Source organism: Mustela erminea, chromosome 15 (genome assembly GCF_009829155.1).
Source record: "Mustela erminea isolate mMusErm1 chromosome 15, mMusErm1.Pri, whole genome shotgun sequence".
Classification (NCBI taxonomy): domain Eukaryota; kingdom Metazoa; phylum Chordata; class Mammalia; order Carnivora; family Mustelidae; genus Mustela; species Mustela erminea.
The window spans coordinates 31,942,921-31,959,298 of record NC_045628.1 but is presented as its reverse complement, the minus strand read 5'-3'; the positions used below and the strand labels follow the sequence as shown (position 1 = coordinate 31,959,298).

Below are 16,378 nucleotides of genomic sequence, written 5' to 3'. Positions count from 1 at the left end.
ATAACTGAACTGGACTGAAAATGAAGAATAATCCAATTACTGCAAGGATACTTTCACAATACCACTCGCTGATCACCTTCCAGATGCCCGAAGGCTTGACTCATGTCATTCAGAGAAAAGGCCATGAAGACGCCTGTTCTCCTGTCGGCAGCTTCAGTAAACTTCCCATGTTTTGGTAGGGAAAAAAGTAGACCAACTTAAATTAGTCTAGAAATCTTTTCTTTTCTTTTCTTTTTCAGAAATTATACAATATATTTATTTTTTTTAAATGCCTTCTTGGGGTGCCTGGGTGGCTCAGTGGGTTAAAGCCTCTGCCTTCAGCTCAGGTCATGATCTCAGGGTCCTGGGATCGAGCCCCATATTGGGCTCTTCGCTCAGCAGGGAGCCTACTTCCTCCTCTCTCTCTCTGCCTGCCTCTCTGTCTACTTGTGATTTCTGTCAAATAAATAAATAAAATATTTTAAAAATATGTCTTCTTTATAAACCCACTTAATATTATAAGCAGGATGATGTCTCTAAAATTATAAATATTCATAACAAAAAATAAAACTGAGCAAACAATACAATTAACTCTTACTAAAGTTAACAACTAAAGGTGACAAATATGGGAACATGCGCACATCCCGGCAAACAAATTTCAGTCTCTTGCCAGCAGATTTAAATTCCTTGAGGGCAGGTACTGATTCTTAATTTCAATCTGTTGCAATGAATCTCTATTACAAAACTAGGTCCCAGGTATACAACCATGAACAGACAAGAGCTCTCTCCCTACGAAGTTTACCTTACATTCTAGAAATAGCGGATGACATTTCCCTAGAATTTTTTTAAAATTAATTTTAGGGGCACCTGGCTGGCCCAGTTGGTAAATCATGTAACTCTTGATCTAAGAGTCATGAGTTCAAGCCCTACGTTGGGTGTGAAGCCTACTTAAAAAAAAGTAATAATAATTTTAAATGTACTCGTGTCAGAAGGAAAACAGGGCTGAGATAGAATGAAAAACTGGGTTACCTGACTACTTTAGATAGAGGGTCACCAGAGACCAATCTGCGTAAGCAACATTTGTGATTTAGGCAAAGAACTGAGACCTGAGAAAAAGCCAATCTAGCAAGAATGCGGACCACACCTGCAAAGGTTCTGAAGTGACCCCGGAGCTGGCTGGGCTTGTTTAAGGACAGCTGAAGTGTACAGCAGGGACTGGAGAGCAGCCGTCCAAGCTGGACGGACCAACCCAACTGTAAGGGGAAATTTACTTGTTACTCGGAGTGCAAAGGGAACCTGGTCTGGCTAGTGTTTTATAAGCACACTCCTGGGGTTCCATGGAAGAAGGGTCTGACAGGAGGGCAAGAGCAGAGCAGGGAGAACAGCGGAGAGGAGAAGAGGCCCAGCAAGAGATGGCAGGGGTTATACCACCTGGGGGCAGGTGTGGTGGAGAGATGTGACCTGTTAAAACTAAGTTTTGGAGGATGAATCAACAGGCCATCCCTCCAGAACTGTAGCTGGGGAGTGAAAAGTAGGACTCCAATATAATCTCTTGGTTTACCAGCATTAGTAACTACATCTGTAAGTGTAGGTATCAAGGAAGCATTTAGAAACTAAAAAAAAAAAAAAGGCTTGAGTTCAGAGAAAAGAGCTAGGCTACCTTGATAAATGTGGGGGCCATCAATAAAAATTTACAAAGTGGGTTTTAGAAAATTCATGCGGTTTGGAATCCCAGATCCGCTCCTTGATAGCTTGTGTCCTTAGGAAAATGATGGGCTTCATTTTCTCACCTATAAAACAGGGATTAAAAAAAACCATTTTAAAAATATTATCTAGAGCAGAAGTCAGCAAACTTAGTGAAGGGACAAATAATAAAAAGACTTTAAGCTTGGTGGCCATAGAGTGTCTGCCCAAAATACTCAAGACTGCCATGGAGCAGGAAACCGGCCACAGACAGTAGGTAAACAGGGGAGTAGAGCTGGTTAAAATTAACCTGTGTTTTAAAAATAAAGGTCATAGTTTGCCAGCTGCTGGTTTAGAGCAGTAGTTGTCCAAGGTAATCCTGGATCTGGAGTATCAGCATCACCTGGGAACCTGTCACAGACACAAATTCTGAACATCACCCAGGACTTTCACAACCAGCAGCTCTGGGGGCGGAGTCCAGTGATCGGTCATTATTACAAACTTTCCAGGTGATGCATGTTAAAGTTTGAGAACCGCATGGTCAAGAAAATAAATAAATAGTGATTAGAACGAGTATCATTATTATTATTACTATTATAACTGGCTGCTAGAAGTTTAGAGTATAATTCCCAAAGACATAAGCAAATGCTGGATTTTTATGGTATATCAAGCAAAAGAGAGACAAAATGCTAGAATCTAAGGTAGGCTTAGGTAAGACTACTTGAGAAATTAAAGATTGTTTTTTATACTCTTTATTCTAAAGAACTCCTATATTTTCTCATATACTAATTAAGACATATTTTATTTAGTCTTATTCACAATCCACTAGTCAAAACATATAATATAGTCTCAAATATATATACATCTCCAATCTAATTTTTTTTCTTTTAAAGATTTTTTATTTCTTCATGTAACAGAGAAAGAGATCACAAGTAGGCAGAGAGGCAGGCAGAGAAAGAGGGGGGAGCAGACTCCCTGTTGAGCAGAGAGCCCAATGCGGGGCTCGATCCCAGGACCCTGAGATCATGACCTGAGCCGAAGGCAGAGGCTTAACCCACTGAGCCACCCAGGCGTCCCCATCTAACTTCTAAGAGAAACAGTTTTAGGGGCGCCTGAGTGGCTCAGTCGTGTCTGCCTCCAGCTTGGGTGGTGATCTCCAGGTCCTGGGATGGAGCCCCACGTTGGGCTCCCTGCTCAGCAGGGAGTCTGCTTCTCCCTCTGCCACCCACACTCCTGCTCATGCTTGTGTGCTCTCTCTCTTCTCTCCCTCTCAAATAAATAAAATCTTCTTTAAGAAATTAAAGGAAAAAAAAAAAGAAACAGGTTTAATGCCAATTAACTAACTCCCAGATCCCTAACAGCATATTATTCTCTGTTGCTATGACTAGTCTCTATTGCTATGACCAACACATTGTACTTATACAAGCACAGAATGAGCAAAGTTGTCAAATGTCATTTATTATTTTAACAGAACAATCTGACCTCTGGAAAAGGTTTAGAATCAATGGGGAAGTTAAAATATAAAGGGTGGTGCCAAGAAACAGAATGTAATACCATCCCTTTTTACATTATTTTTAATATTGGGATTAGAAACCAGAGATCTGCCTATTGAACATGCCTCAAATTAGATAAAAAAATTAGAGATGAGCAGTGCCTTGCTGGCTCAGTTGGTAGAGCATGTGACTCTTAATCTTGGGGTTGTGAGTTTGAGCCCCATGTTGGGTCTAGGTTACTTAAAAAATAAACTTAAAAAAAAAAAGAATTATGGATGAACATACAGGAGTCATGCCCACCATTACTATTAGGCTATGTTTATGTCAACAGACCTTTGCATAATTCCATATGAAAACTAAAATAAAATCAGTACACAAGCTTCATAGCTTTAGAAGAAGCCAACAAGAAAGGGCAAGGACCAGACATCAGATCATCTCCTGGAAGAGGGAAAACAAGCGTCCACAACTGGAAAACAATTCAATCAAGCAGACAGCACGCAATATTTAAGAGCTAGGCAACAGGCACTGGCTGGTCTTCACAATGAGCAGTCAGCACAGAGTGAAAAGATATCCCGACAGATACAGAGCATGCTCCCAGGGACCTAATGGGAAGAGAGATTTAGAAAACCAACCAGGAAGGCCATCAGCTTAATTTTAGGTAAACCCACAAAAATCTCTCAGGCTGCTCAGCTAATGAGAATGAATTGCCTGAAACCAGGGCAAGAGGTTAATTGAAAAAGCCAGGAGCCATCGAGGGCCTAAAAACAAATTTGCCTGTTGGCTTGTAAAAGGCCTAGATCATAAATGTATTTGTCCACACTATATAACCTGCTCCTGGAAATGTTTATGAAGGTACAATGGTGAGATGCAAAAGAATGCCTGATTTGCCCAGGAGTACAGTTTGACTTCGAAAACTAAAACTGAGGCCACCTGAGTGGCTCAGTGGGTTAAAGCCTCTGTCTTCAGCTCAGGTCATGATCCCAGGGTCCTGGTATCGAGCCCCGCTTCGGGCTCCCTGCTGAGCAGGGAGCCTGCTTCCTCCTCTCTCTCTGCCTGCCTCTCTGCCTACTTATGATCTCTCTCTCTCTGTCAAATAAATAAATAAAATCTAAAAAAAAAAAGAAAGAAAAAAAGAAACTAAAAATGATAATGAACTCCTCCAAAGTGACATTGATAGTATTAAGTTCCATGGTTCTAACATTGAGAATTTTAGAAATTCATGTAAAAATTCACAGCAGTGTCAAAGTGGAAACTATGGAACTAGTTAAGGGCAGCCACAACGTAAAAGAACTGGAGCAGCAAATTTAGGCTTCTATATTTAGCCGGGAAAATCCCATTACTTGGAGATCCTCTTTCCAACCCAACCTCTTACAAGAAATAAAACTTGGAAGAGATCAGTAATTTAAAAAATTGTAACTCCCATATCTTCTTGGTGGGCTGCAGATACCAGTGTTAAGATAATCTGAAATTAAACCAACCAAAATTTTAATCCCACATTTTTCCCTTTCTATCATGTGATTATAAATTATCAGGGATCCATTAAATAACATCTAAAAGTTTAACCCAGAGTTTTCCAAACTTACAGATTGTTCAGTATCTTTGATACTGAAGAAGAAGATATCGTTATTTCACTTAGTCTATTTAAATATGTTCACAAAAATCTAGATATAAACTCCATATGCTTATAGCATTAGTTTTTAAACAACTCTAAAGACGGAATCAATCTAAAAAATAGCCACAAACACAAGTATAAAACCAGTACTATTTATACTAACAACCTAAATTCAATGAATAAAAGATATTTTCCCAAACAGCAGGACTAGGACACAGCATGGGAACAGCATGCCGGTGTCACTATGGTCCTTGTGATTTTTTTTTCTAAACCACTTTTTTCTTCTTGAACTCCTACAAAAGCATACATAAGCCCATCAAGTCATTGGGCTTTATTTTGACTTCAAATTTTACATTTTCTTGGGGTGCCTGGGTGGCTCAGTCGTTTAAGCATCTGCCTTTGGCTCAGGTCGTGATCCCAGTGTCTTGGGATGGACACATCGAAATCCCCGCTCAGCAGAAAGCTGGCTTCTCCCTTTGCCTGACGCTCCCCCTGCTTGCGCTCACTCTCTCTCTCTCTGACAAATAAATAAATAAAACTTTTAATTTGAAAAGAAAAAAAAGCATCTGTCTTTGGCTCAGGTCAGGATCTCAGGGTCCCGGGATGGAGCTCCGAGTCCAGCTCTCTGCTCAGCTCAGACTCTGCTTCTCCCTCTACCCCTCCCCTGCACTGGTATTCTTCCTCTCCACCCAAATAAATAAATAAAATCTTTTCTAAAAATTTACATATTCTTTTGTCTTTAAATTAAGGTAATTATGATAGGACAACTTGGTTCCAGTACTTCTTGCTTGATAATATATATTTTATAATGATGGTAAGTGTACTATTTTTATATCTTATAATTTTATACTTTATATAATTGTATAGTTTCATCTTATAATAAATAGTTTAATAGTTTATACTTCATACTTTCTTATACTTTATAGTGTTTATATAGTTTATATATACTTGATATAATGCATAGTTGTACCTGTTCTTAAATACACATCCTAAAGCTTTATATTCTTTTCCAAACTTATTCTAAATTTTTATTCTAAACTGTACTTACAGAGTTACAGAGAGACTGTCATAGTTTACTTCCCTGCCTTCCTAAGGCCACTACATAAAAGATACACCAGAGTTCAACTTCCCCAGCCTAAGATATCATGTAGACCTTTTGCTTCTCATTGAAACAAATATATAAAAATATATTTGTTATAATGAATACACATATATAGGTATAACTATATCCAAGCATGCACTAAACATTAATTATTACTTTACAAATTTAATGAGCATATTTAACTATGGATATTTTTAATATAAACATGAGAAAGAGTAAACAAATACTGCATAATCTCATTCACATATGGTACCTAAAAAGTCAAACTCATAAATGCACAGAGGAGAATTGCAGTTTCCAGGAGCTGGGAGATGGCAGAAATGGAAAGATGTTGGTCAAACAGTACCAACCGTCAGTTATGCAGGATGACTAAGTTCTGAAGATCTAATGAGCAGACAGCCTGGTGACTATCATTAATAAAATACTAAATTGTATACTTGAAATTTGCTAAGAGTAGATTTTAAGTTTTCTCAACACACACACAAATGATAGCCATGGGAGCAATAATTATTCAGAATGGTCATCATCTTATTCACCAAAATGTCAACTCTATTTCTTTTTGTCTGATTTTTTGTTTTTAAGATTTATTTATTTTAGAGGATACAGAGTGCAAGTGGTGGGGAGGGGCAGAGGAGAGGGAGAAAGAGAATCCCAAGCAGACCCATAGCGGAGCACAGAGTTCAAAGCGGTGCTGGAGCCCAGGATCCTGAGATTGTGACCTGAGCTGAAATCAAGAGTCAGAAGTCCAACCAGCTAAACCACCCAGGCACCCCTGCTTGATTTTCTTAACAGTCAGGGAGCCAAACATGCAGAATGCTGTTATTTCTCTGGATGCAAATAAATAAATCTTTATTTTTTGAAAAATCTTATCATAACCTCACATTGCGGCATACTCCTAAGAAACTTGTTTATTCCATCTGCAAAACTTCAAACTTTGGCTTGAAAGGTAAAGTTTTCATTCATCACATGGATAGTCCTAGGATGACCAGCAGAATAACTATCTAGGGAAGATATGCAAAGCCATTTAGCTAGAAATTGAAGATTTTCTTAAAAAATCTTCTGTAGTCAGATATTACTCCTCCTCACACTCACCTTGAACTTCTAAGTCTGAGAATTGCAAAAATAACTAAGTGGATAGAAGTGGTCATATAACCCAACAAATGAATAAATCATTGAGGGCAGTGGATCTCGATGTGTGGTCCCCAGACCAGTAGACTGAGCATCATCATTGGGAGAGCTTGTTAACATCAGAAATTGGAGGGGGTGTGGGTAGTCATGTGTTTTAACAAGGAGGTAATTCTTTTTTTTTTCTTTTTTTTTTTTTTTTTGTTTATTTTGAGAGAGAGAGAGAGACAGTGAGAGAGAGCATGAGGGGAGGTCAGAGGGAGAAGCAGACTCCCCATGGAGCTGGGAGCCCGATGTGGGACTCGATCCCAGGGCTCTGGGACCACGACCTGAGCCGAAGGCAGTTGCTTAACCAACTGAGCCACCCAGGCGTCCACAAGCAGGTAATTCTGATACATACTCAAGTTTGAGAACCACAACTCTGGCTTATGATAAACAAGCCCAGATAACTGAATAGTCTCAGTCTTCACTATAACTAACACTGCTTCATAATTGGGAGGTTCTGGGCACACATTTTTTACCTTTCCCCCAGATATCAAGGTCAAGATTCTACCATGGTGTAGAGCCAGGGCAATTCAACCTCCAACTCCAATCAGGACAGGGGGGGTTGGTTGGCGACAAAAAAGCAACTATAGCAAACATGAAGGGAGAGATCTATCTGTCTAGAATGGCACAGACTATTCCGAAAGCAGAAAGAGAAACATGAAAACTTTCAGATTTCCATTTCTTTAGTTTCCTGACTAGTATAGCCCCATTAGCAATGAGTAATAACTTCTGAGAAATGATCCCTTTTGAAAGCTATCAACAGAACTAAATTGAAATTGGTTACCTGAATAAAGCTCAGAAAATAACTAAATATTTTAAGAGAAACAAAAAACATTACAAACTTAGAGAACTTTGAGCTCAAATAAACTGGTGTCAAGTTCATCTTTAAGAATTTTAAGAACACAACTTATAAATCTCTTTGAAATTACATTCTTGCAAGCCTCAAGAAATACATAAACAAAATCAGCAAAAATCATAGTAATCATGTTTTTGTTTTTTAAATGATTGCTTATTCTGTAATTTTGAAATATAATTTTCATGCAGTCTAATGCAAACGATAATTAACATCTTTAATCTCTAACAATATTTATAAACACTAACAACTCTTGCTTTTTTTCCCATATGGTAAAATAGACATAACTTAGAATAATTTCTGCTTTTCATTTGGGAAATTGAGATAATGCTACGCAGTCTCTTTCTGAAAGTAGATAAAGATAAAAATTTGAAAAATATAAGTGACCTACCCTAGATCTTAGATAGAGAATCAGATATTCTTGGTTCCTCAACCAGTTTTAAGTCTATAATTCAATTTATGCCAGTAGTTCTTTTTTTAATTATATAGTTAAGTATTTTTATTAATTCAAATATCCAAGTTTGGCTGAAATGTACTAAGCCTGACATTCCTCCTGTGCAGGACCACACAGGCTTGAATAAATGGGAACCACTCTGCACAGGCACATTTTTTATCTGGAACTGGTTCTTTTGCTCCTGACCCCCACCTCTCTTTGCACCTGGGACAAACAGCTCCTCATTAGGCCATTCTGGCTGAGAGCTCCTTTAGGCCCACATGCTTAAGTTGACTCTGACCCCCCGCAGAGGAGAGGGGGATCCAGAGGGCACATCACCATGGCAACACCCCACAACAGACCCAAGCCACTAGCACAGTGCTCCCATCTTAGAGGTTACCTGTAGATCCACCCCCCAAAAGAGATGAGCAGATACTCTGCAAAACCTTATCATTTCTTATGTGGAAACTAGCCATCTCAGTGGCTAGGTATAAACACAAACTTTTCCATTTAGCTGTGGTTACCGCATTTCCTGGTTTGCCCTACACAATCCGGGTTTATCCTTGTTATGTCTGTGTAATTAGCAGTGCCCCTGTTCTCAATAAAAATTGCCCTAGATTAGAGGCGCCTGGGTGGCTGGCTCAGTCAGTTAAGCCTCTGACTCTTGATTCTGGCTCAGGTCGTGATCTCAGGGTCCTGAAATCAAGCCCCAGGTTGGGCACCACTCTCAGTGGAGAGCCTGCTTAAATTTTCTCTCTCTCCTCCCTCACACGTACTCTTTCTCTCTCTCTCAAATAAATAAATCTTTTAAAAAAGATCATCCTAGATGATTCATTGAACAATTCATTAGACATCCTAGATTCATTAAACAATGAATTATATGGCCATCCTACACAAAGGCCTATTTCAGCAAAGGGACAGGCATGAGAGACAAACCAGAGGCAAAGTTATTCATGGATGTTTGCCGGCCTACTCCTCTAGGCTACTTTCCATACTTTATTCAGTGACTGGAGACTCTTTTAACAATGATCTTAAAGTCCAACTAAATAAATAATTCTCAGGGACAAAGCAGATAGTAGGTCTTCTTCCTTCTGATTTCAAAGGTGCCTAGAACCATCCAGAGCCTACTATGGGGTATGAAGCATACCCCTAGATGGTACAATGTGAGGAATCCATCCCTTTACCCAGTTCAGCTGTAGAAACATCACTTTTGAGAATATTATGTATAAATTCCTCCCCCAAAATGGCCCTGTGCCTACTATGAGAGCCATACTAAGTGAATCCAGATGCCCAAACGGAAAAGTGGCAAAAAGCAACAGAGCCTGATGATTGCACTTGTCCTTTCAACAAATATTTATGAAAAACAACATGGCAGCCTTTATATCTTTGAAGCCAAACCTCAGATGTGTTTTGTTTGGTCCAGATAGGAATCTCAAATGTTTAAAATATTTGCTAATACTTTAAAATATGAAGTCATACAAAAAATCCAGACTTCCACTCTTAGGAAACCAGAAGCTCTGACAACACCAGACTTGTATCTTGTCAATGCAATTTGCAACTGGTGCTGAGTAACTCCCTGAGAAACGAGCATCACTCGTGGTCCTTGGTCCTTACTCAATCTCCACCTCACTCAACCAGATCCCATGCATTTGAGTTTGCAACCCTGCTATATGGCTGGAGATAATCCTTCATGGAACAACATCTGGCCTTTCAATATAAGGATCCTCTACCAGGGATTCTCTAGGTTCAGAGTAAACTGGAATCCATATCTTTAGACCAAAGTCTCAACAGGGAAATGACAATAAACAGGAAAAGTTAGGGGTTTTTTTCTCTTTTATCAAACGGGCATATGGTTCCCAGTATTCCTACAGGATCAAAAGGAAGAAATGAGCCTAAGCCTGTTGTTATTTGTAAAACAATAGCACATTCAGCCTCAAACACCTAAATACATAATTAAGGTAAAAGGGGGGGGGGCATGTTTTTAATGATCCTCTAACAACCAAGCTGGGAAGGGCTCAACAGCCACTGTCAAGAATTCTAAGTGCTTCGACCTTAAAGAAACTTTGACCATCAAGGACATTAGCCATGATGTATCAGATCTGAAGAAAATACTTTAACATAAGCTACCCAAAATCATAAAACATTCCTTACAGTCCTGGGAAAATGCAATTTCTTCCTCCTTACTGAGAGAACCAAAAAAAAAAAAAAAAAATCTTAATACAACAAAATTAGTGATAATTTTCAGATATAAAGAACATACTGCACTCCCATTTCAACAGAGGTATAAGCTAAAAATAAGCTTTGAACAAATAAGCACAAAGTGAAATGCATTTTAATCATGGATTTAAATGTTGAGATCATTTGTAAAAAGGTATTTTAACGGTGGTCATATAACTTAAAACTGTTCTCTTCATACTGGGAGTTCTGAATGTTAAGGTATTAATCTAGCTTACAAAATAATTGATGAAAGCTAAGACAATGAGCTTTTATTTTCTTCAATTCAGCTACAGGCCTTTTGTGAATAACCCTTTCAATGACAGATGCTAAAATAATGAATTAAGAAAAAAAGCGTATTTGCAGGATGTTTTTCTGCCTTGACTACTATTAATTTCCCAGCTACTCAAGGAACAGCCACATGTTGCAACTGAGACTTTGTTTACATATAGAGAACATTATTTTTCTAAAGCATCTAAAGCACTTTGCAAACATTAAAGAGCTGTTTTTAGAATAGCATTTCAGGGGCTTAGCACATGATAAAAACTCCTTACACTTTTATTTTAAAACGAGTTTTCAAAGACTTAATCACTGTCACAAAGTTTTGTTTAGATTCCTCCAACCATTGGTAAAGGGGCTTGCCTGTTTTTAAGAAAGTAAAAATGAACTTTTCGGTAACAGACACTTCAATTTAGTAGACTTTGGAGAAATATTAGAAAATAGATCTTGGCCTCTTTTACGAAATGACTTTTTAAATCTCCCAAGCTGGTATCTGTCTCCAATTAATGCGGAAACACACACACAACAACAACAACAACAACAACTGTTTAAAAAAAAAAAGGCAAAACGAAACAAAAAGTTTTCTTTGCACTCAAATCTAAACGCAGATTCCTACTTGGTGACATCGTTGTCGACTAACTTTTCCCTAAACTCCCAGACACGCAGGTGCTGCCGTTACTAGGACTCGACGTTCCACGTGGGTTAAGGTGCAACACTCCACCAAGGCGGAGAGTGAGTGCAGGGCCTCGAGGACCCCAACTCTCCAGTGCCTGGTCTCACGCACACGTACAGACGCAAACCAAGGCCAAGGCCAGGCTTCCCTCCTCCAGGCACACCCCAGACACCGCAGTCCTCCCAAGACGAGCGCTGTTCGCCGCGTCCTCCTGGGGCGCACCCGCTGCTCCACCACCCCGGGACCACTCTCCGCCTCCCTCCCGCTCTCCCGCTCCCGCCGGGGTCCGCTCCTGCCACCCCGCCCACCCCCGAACGCTGGCTCCAACACTCCTGGTCGTCCGGACGGGAGGAGTGGACGCTGGAGCGCGCCACGTGGAGGGCGCGCGCTTAGCAGCCCGACCACAGTCCGTCAGCCCTTCCTCAGGGGTCCCAGCGCCTCCAGCCCCGCGACTCCTCCCCAGGGCGCCTGACCCTCCCCCGCGCCTCGAGCTTCCGTCTTGCCTGATTGGGGTCTGTGGCGCGGAAAACGTGGCAGGCCATCTGGGACTCGGGGTCGTCGGGCTGCGCCTTGATCAGGTAGGCAAAGTAGGTGAGATCGTGGCTGTTGTGAATGAAGCGCGAGATGTGCTGTGCCTTGTGCTCGAAGATGAACACCGCCGGGTTGGGCTGCGCCGCCGCGGGGCCGACGCCCCCCGCGGCCCCGACGCCGGGAGCGGGGACACAGCGCAGGAAGGGCGCGCTGAGCACCAGGAGCACCTCGCGGGCGGCCGGCGCCCCGCAGCCGCCCGCCTCCGGCTTCTGGCTGCGCCGGCGGATCTCAGCCATGAGCCAGGGCAGCATGGGCAGCGTGGTCCTGCGGTCCAGGCACGACCCCCCCACGTACCACAGCCGAAACCGTTTGTCGCCCGGCTTCCCGAGGCCCGGCTGCGCAAGGGCGCCCGGCTCGGGCTCCAGAGGGTGCGGGAACGGCTCATCCTGAATGCAGCTGGGGGGCTCCATAACTCGCGCCCCACGAAGGCACCGAGGCGGCCGGGGTAGGCGCGCCGCGCCCCCGACTGCCGCGCTGAAGGCGCCGCCGAAACAGTGCCAGCTGCCGCACCCGGGCCCCGCGCCCTCTCTGGCACGGCAAGACCACGAACTCCGCGCTTCAGCGGCCCTGCCCCATGCGGCACTCCCCCCGGCGCGGCTCGCAGGCTCGGGCGGCGGGCACCCCGGGGAGCGCCCCGCAGCCGGACTGGCAGGAGAGGGCGGCTTAAATCGCCATCCTCCTTCCTCGCGCTAGCGCCTGGGGGCCGCACTTCCCCCTTCCTGCGCCGCGGACCCCGCGCCGCTGCCCGTCGCCGCCTGCTCCAGCGCTGCAGAGCCGCTGCGGCCGCCGCGCTCGCCCCGGGCGGGCAGACGGAGGCTGGGCGGGGAATGAGCTGTGGGCGGGCGGGGTGACTTGGGGCGGAGCTGACTCCTACCAGGGTGACCGGCTGTCACCTGGAAGGTCGGGGCCGCCGGGCTTCGGCGCGATCAGCCCTACGGAAAGGGCCTGCGAGCACTGTTCCGCTGGAAAACAACAATACCAAAACGTGGCCACGCTGGGCCGCTCCCCCTAGCTGTCGCCGCGGCCCGGCTCGCTGCTCCTCCTCCCAACTGTTCCCGTCCCTCCCTCGCGCCTTCCTTCCTTCCAGGCTGCTACTTTAATCGGGCTGCTACCCCGCCTCCCGCCGGGCGGGCGGAGAGCGTCGCCTCTAAAAGCTTTTCTGTGAAGTCGCCTCTCCGCCTCTTCCCCCGGCCCCTGTCCCAGCCCGCCCCTCCAAGCCGCCCCTGGGGCAGCAGTCCTGCTGCTGGCGCGGGCACTGCCTGCATCTACACCGCCTCTCCCGGGTCGCCGACGTCCCCGGCCCCTCGCGCGTCTCTGCTGCCCCCTGGAGAGGGGACCCCTCTCCGCTGGGCGTGGGGACTTCTTTTTTATGAACAGCATTTGCATGGTTTCAGTTCTTTCTGAAGACTTGCCTAACAATTTCTGAATCTTATTTCCAGATACTACCCAAAAGAATCCTGTTTTATCCATTTTTTGCACCCAGTTCAAAGGCAGTAGAGATTTCTCACCTTTTATATATTTCCGAGGTACACAGAAGACATTTTAAGGATAATTCGATCATTCTAACTTTAAAGTGGAGAAAGAAGTATTTTTTTTTCATTTTAGCAAATTAGATTCTCGTTCTTTTTGCTCTTACTGAATTATAATGAAGAATTCGATAAGTAAACAAAATAAATGGGAAACACACTGCAAGTTCCCAATTTTCCCCAAAGTATCTACAGGGAGAATGAAAACCCAAACCCCAAAGGTTTCTCACTGTTTTTAGTTTAATGGTATGCTCACTTTCTGTAAAGTCCTGGAGTTATTTTTTTTTTAATCCTATTTATGTAAGATGATTATGATCAGTTGTCCTTAAGTATTCCTATACTGAATTTCTGGGTACACCCTGATGGTTCTCTTGTAAAAAAGCAGCTAGGTTCCAAGAGACCTTATTAATTGTTTAGGTTTAGTCATTTGGTTTATAACTACTCCACCTACCTTTGTGCAAAATGTCTTCAAGAAGCAGTGACAAGTTCTCAGAATGTAGACTGAAACCTTCTAGAACCTTACCAGTAACTTTCTTCTACAAATTCCCTAGGCCATTTCTCTAGGCCACATATGCTGGAACCAAAAAGAGGGGGAGAAAAGAACAAAGAACTGGGGAGAGCTTGAAAATTTTGTGGGTTCTACCAAGTCAACAAGCTTGGGAGCTAGGACTGAATTTGGAGCCCAGCAGACTATTTCCTACTGGTTAAAGAAAATGAAGCAATAAACTTTCATTCATTGACAGAAAAACAGAATTGTCTTTTATCATATGACATCCTGCCATTGCCTCCTGTTCTAAAAGCCTTAGCCTTTTCTTGGTAACATTTTTGCCATGTTTATCTTACTGTGCAGTGAGTGTTATTATTGTCTACCAATATCTGATCTTCTCTGTATCCTGACACCTAGGAAGATAGATAGCTCTTCTCTGCCCCCTTAAATTTAGGCATGGGTCATAAGACTTGTTTTGGCAGTGAAGTAACTTGGGTCACATCTTAAGTAGAAGCGTTAAATTGCCAGTAGTTGTCACTCCAGCCCACTGTTCCCCTCCAGTGGTCATCACGGAAACATGTCCATAAAGAGGTTGCTTGTAATCAAAGCTCAGAAAGCTGAGCCAAGGCAAGGAGGACGGCTGTCCTGAAGAATCTCCTGGGCCCACAGCACACTGCTTATGAGTGAAAAATAAACTTTCTGGGGCACCTGGGTGGCTCAGTGATTAAGCCTCGGCCTTTGGCTCAGGTCATGATCTCAGAGTCCTAGGATCCAGCCTCACGTCGGGCTCCCTGCTCAGCAGGGGAGCCTGCTTCCCCGCCTCTCTCTCTGCCTGCCTCTCAGCCTACTTGTGATCCCTTTCTCTCTCTGTCAAGTAAATAAATAAACAAATAAAAATCTTTTAAAAATAGGGCGCCTGGGTGGCTCAGTTGGTTGGACGGCTGCCTTCGGCTCAGGTCATGATCCTGGAGTCCCTGGATCGAGTCCCGCATCGGGCTCCCAGCTCCACGGGGAGTCTGCTTCTCCCTCTGACCTTCTCCTCGCTCATGTTCTCTCTCACTGTCTCTCTCTCAAATAAATAAATAAAATCTTAAAAAAAAAAATCTTTTAAAAATAAATAAATAAATAAATAAACTTTCTGGTTCTATTAAACCACTGGGAGTGGTTTTGCTCCCTATTTTTAATTAAATAGGGAGCAAATTGTTAAAGTGGAGTTGTTTGCTACCCTATTGTTAATCTTAAACTGTCCGATAAAATTATTATACTATAGTATATTTATATAACTTATTTTATTATCATTTATTACATGCAGGAACTAGATGGTAAGTTATTCTTACCACTATTGTAACACCTGTAGGACCTTACAGAATTGCACGCACATGAAAAGTACTCCATTATATATTTGATCACTGAATTTTTAAAACGATAAGAAGACAAGACATGATTTTAAAATGTTCGGTAGGAATTACAAAGAATATGCAAGTCTATGATGTTTACTAAATGGTGGAGGGACAAATCAACCTCTGACCCCCAACCCTTCCATTCTCAATCCCACCCCACCCCCAATAAAGGGTGGAAGAATATGTTCAGAAAAATATTTCCAATAATCTGCAAGAAATCTCTCTTGAATAGTCTTAGAGGCACCACCGCCTGTGATACCCAAAAGTGACCTCTTATATTAAACCAAAAAAATAGTGCTCTTCTAACATCCCAATCTAAATTAGTGGTGTCACAGTTAATTAGAAGTGGTAAGACCTGGTCAAACCCTAGTTTAAAAATGTAACCACAAGAGAATTGTAAGGGCCTGAGCTGGTGTGGTGGTGTAAGCCTGGAAAGGTTTGTTGCAATCTCTTAGCTTCTCTCCTTGATGCTAAGCCCTTGTCTTTGTTTCTCTGACTCTCTCTTTCTCTCTCTTCCATTCAGCATCCCCGTCCAACATCTACTTTTCTTCTCTGTTTAAAAATCTCTAAATGAGGGGCACCTGAGTGGCTCAGTGGGTTAAGCCTCTGCCTTCGGCTCAGGTCATGATCTCAGGGTCCTGAGATGGAGTCCCATGTCAGGCTCTCTGCTCAGCGGGGAGGCTGCTTCCCCCTCTCTCTCTGCCTGCCTCTCTGTCTACTTGTGATCTCCCTCTCTCTGTCATGTTAATAAAAAAATAAAATCTTTTTAAAAAAAATCTCTAAATGAAGATACATTTTTTTGAAGCTCAAAACACAAATCTTTCTAGTTTTGTATCTGTGGCTCCTGTCTTCCCTCTATCCAGACAGCGTCTCCATCCACAAC

The 16,378-nt window shown here is 42.8% G+C and overlaps 1 protein-coding gene across 2 annotated transcripts in view; it reads right to left on the bottom strand.

The window, feature by feature from the left end:
- TBC1D4 (TBC1 domain family member 4) overlaps positions 1 to 12,601 on the bottom strand; it is a 192,061-nt gene extending 179,460 nt beyond the window's left edge. For both annotated transcript variants that reach the window (XM_032315115.1, XM_032315116.1), the window contains exon 1: positions 11,995 to 12,601. In XM_032315115.1, coding sequence (XP_032171006.1) covers positions 11,995 to 12,492 — 498 coding nt within the window. In that variant the 5' untranslated portion in view covers positions 12,493 to 12,601. The remainder of the gene's footprint in view (positions 1 to 11,994) is intronic.
- Between the last annotated feature and the right edge of the window lie 3,777 nt (positions 12,602 to 16,378).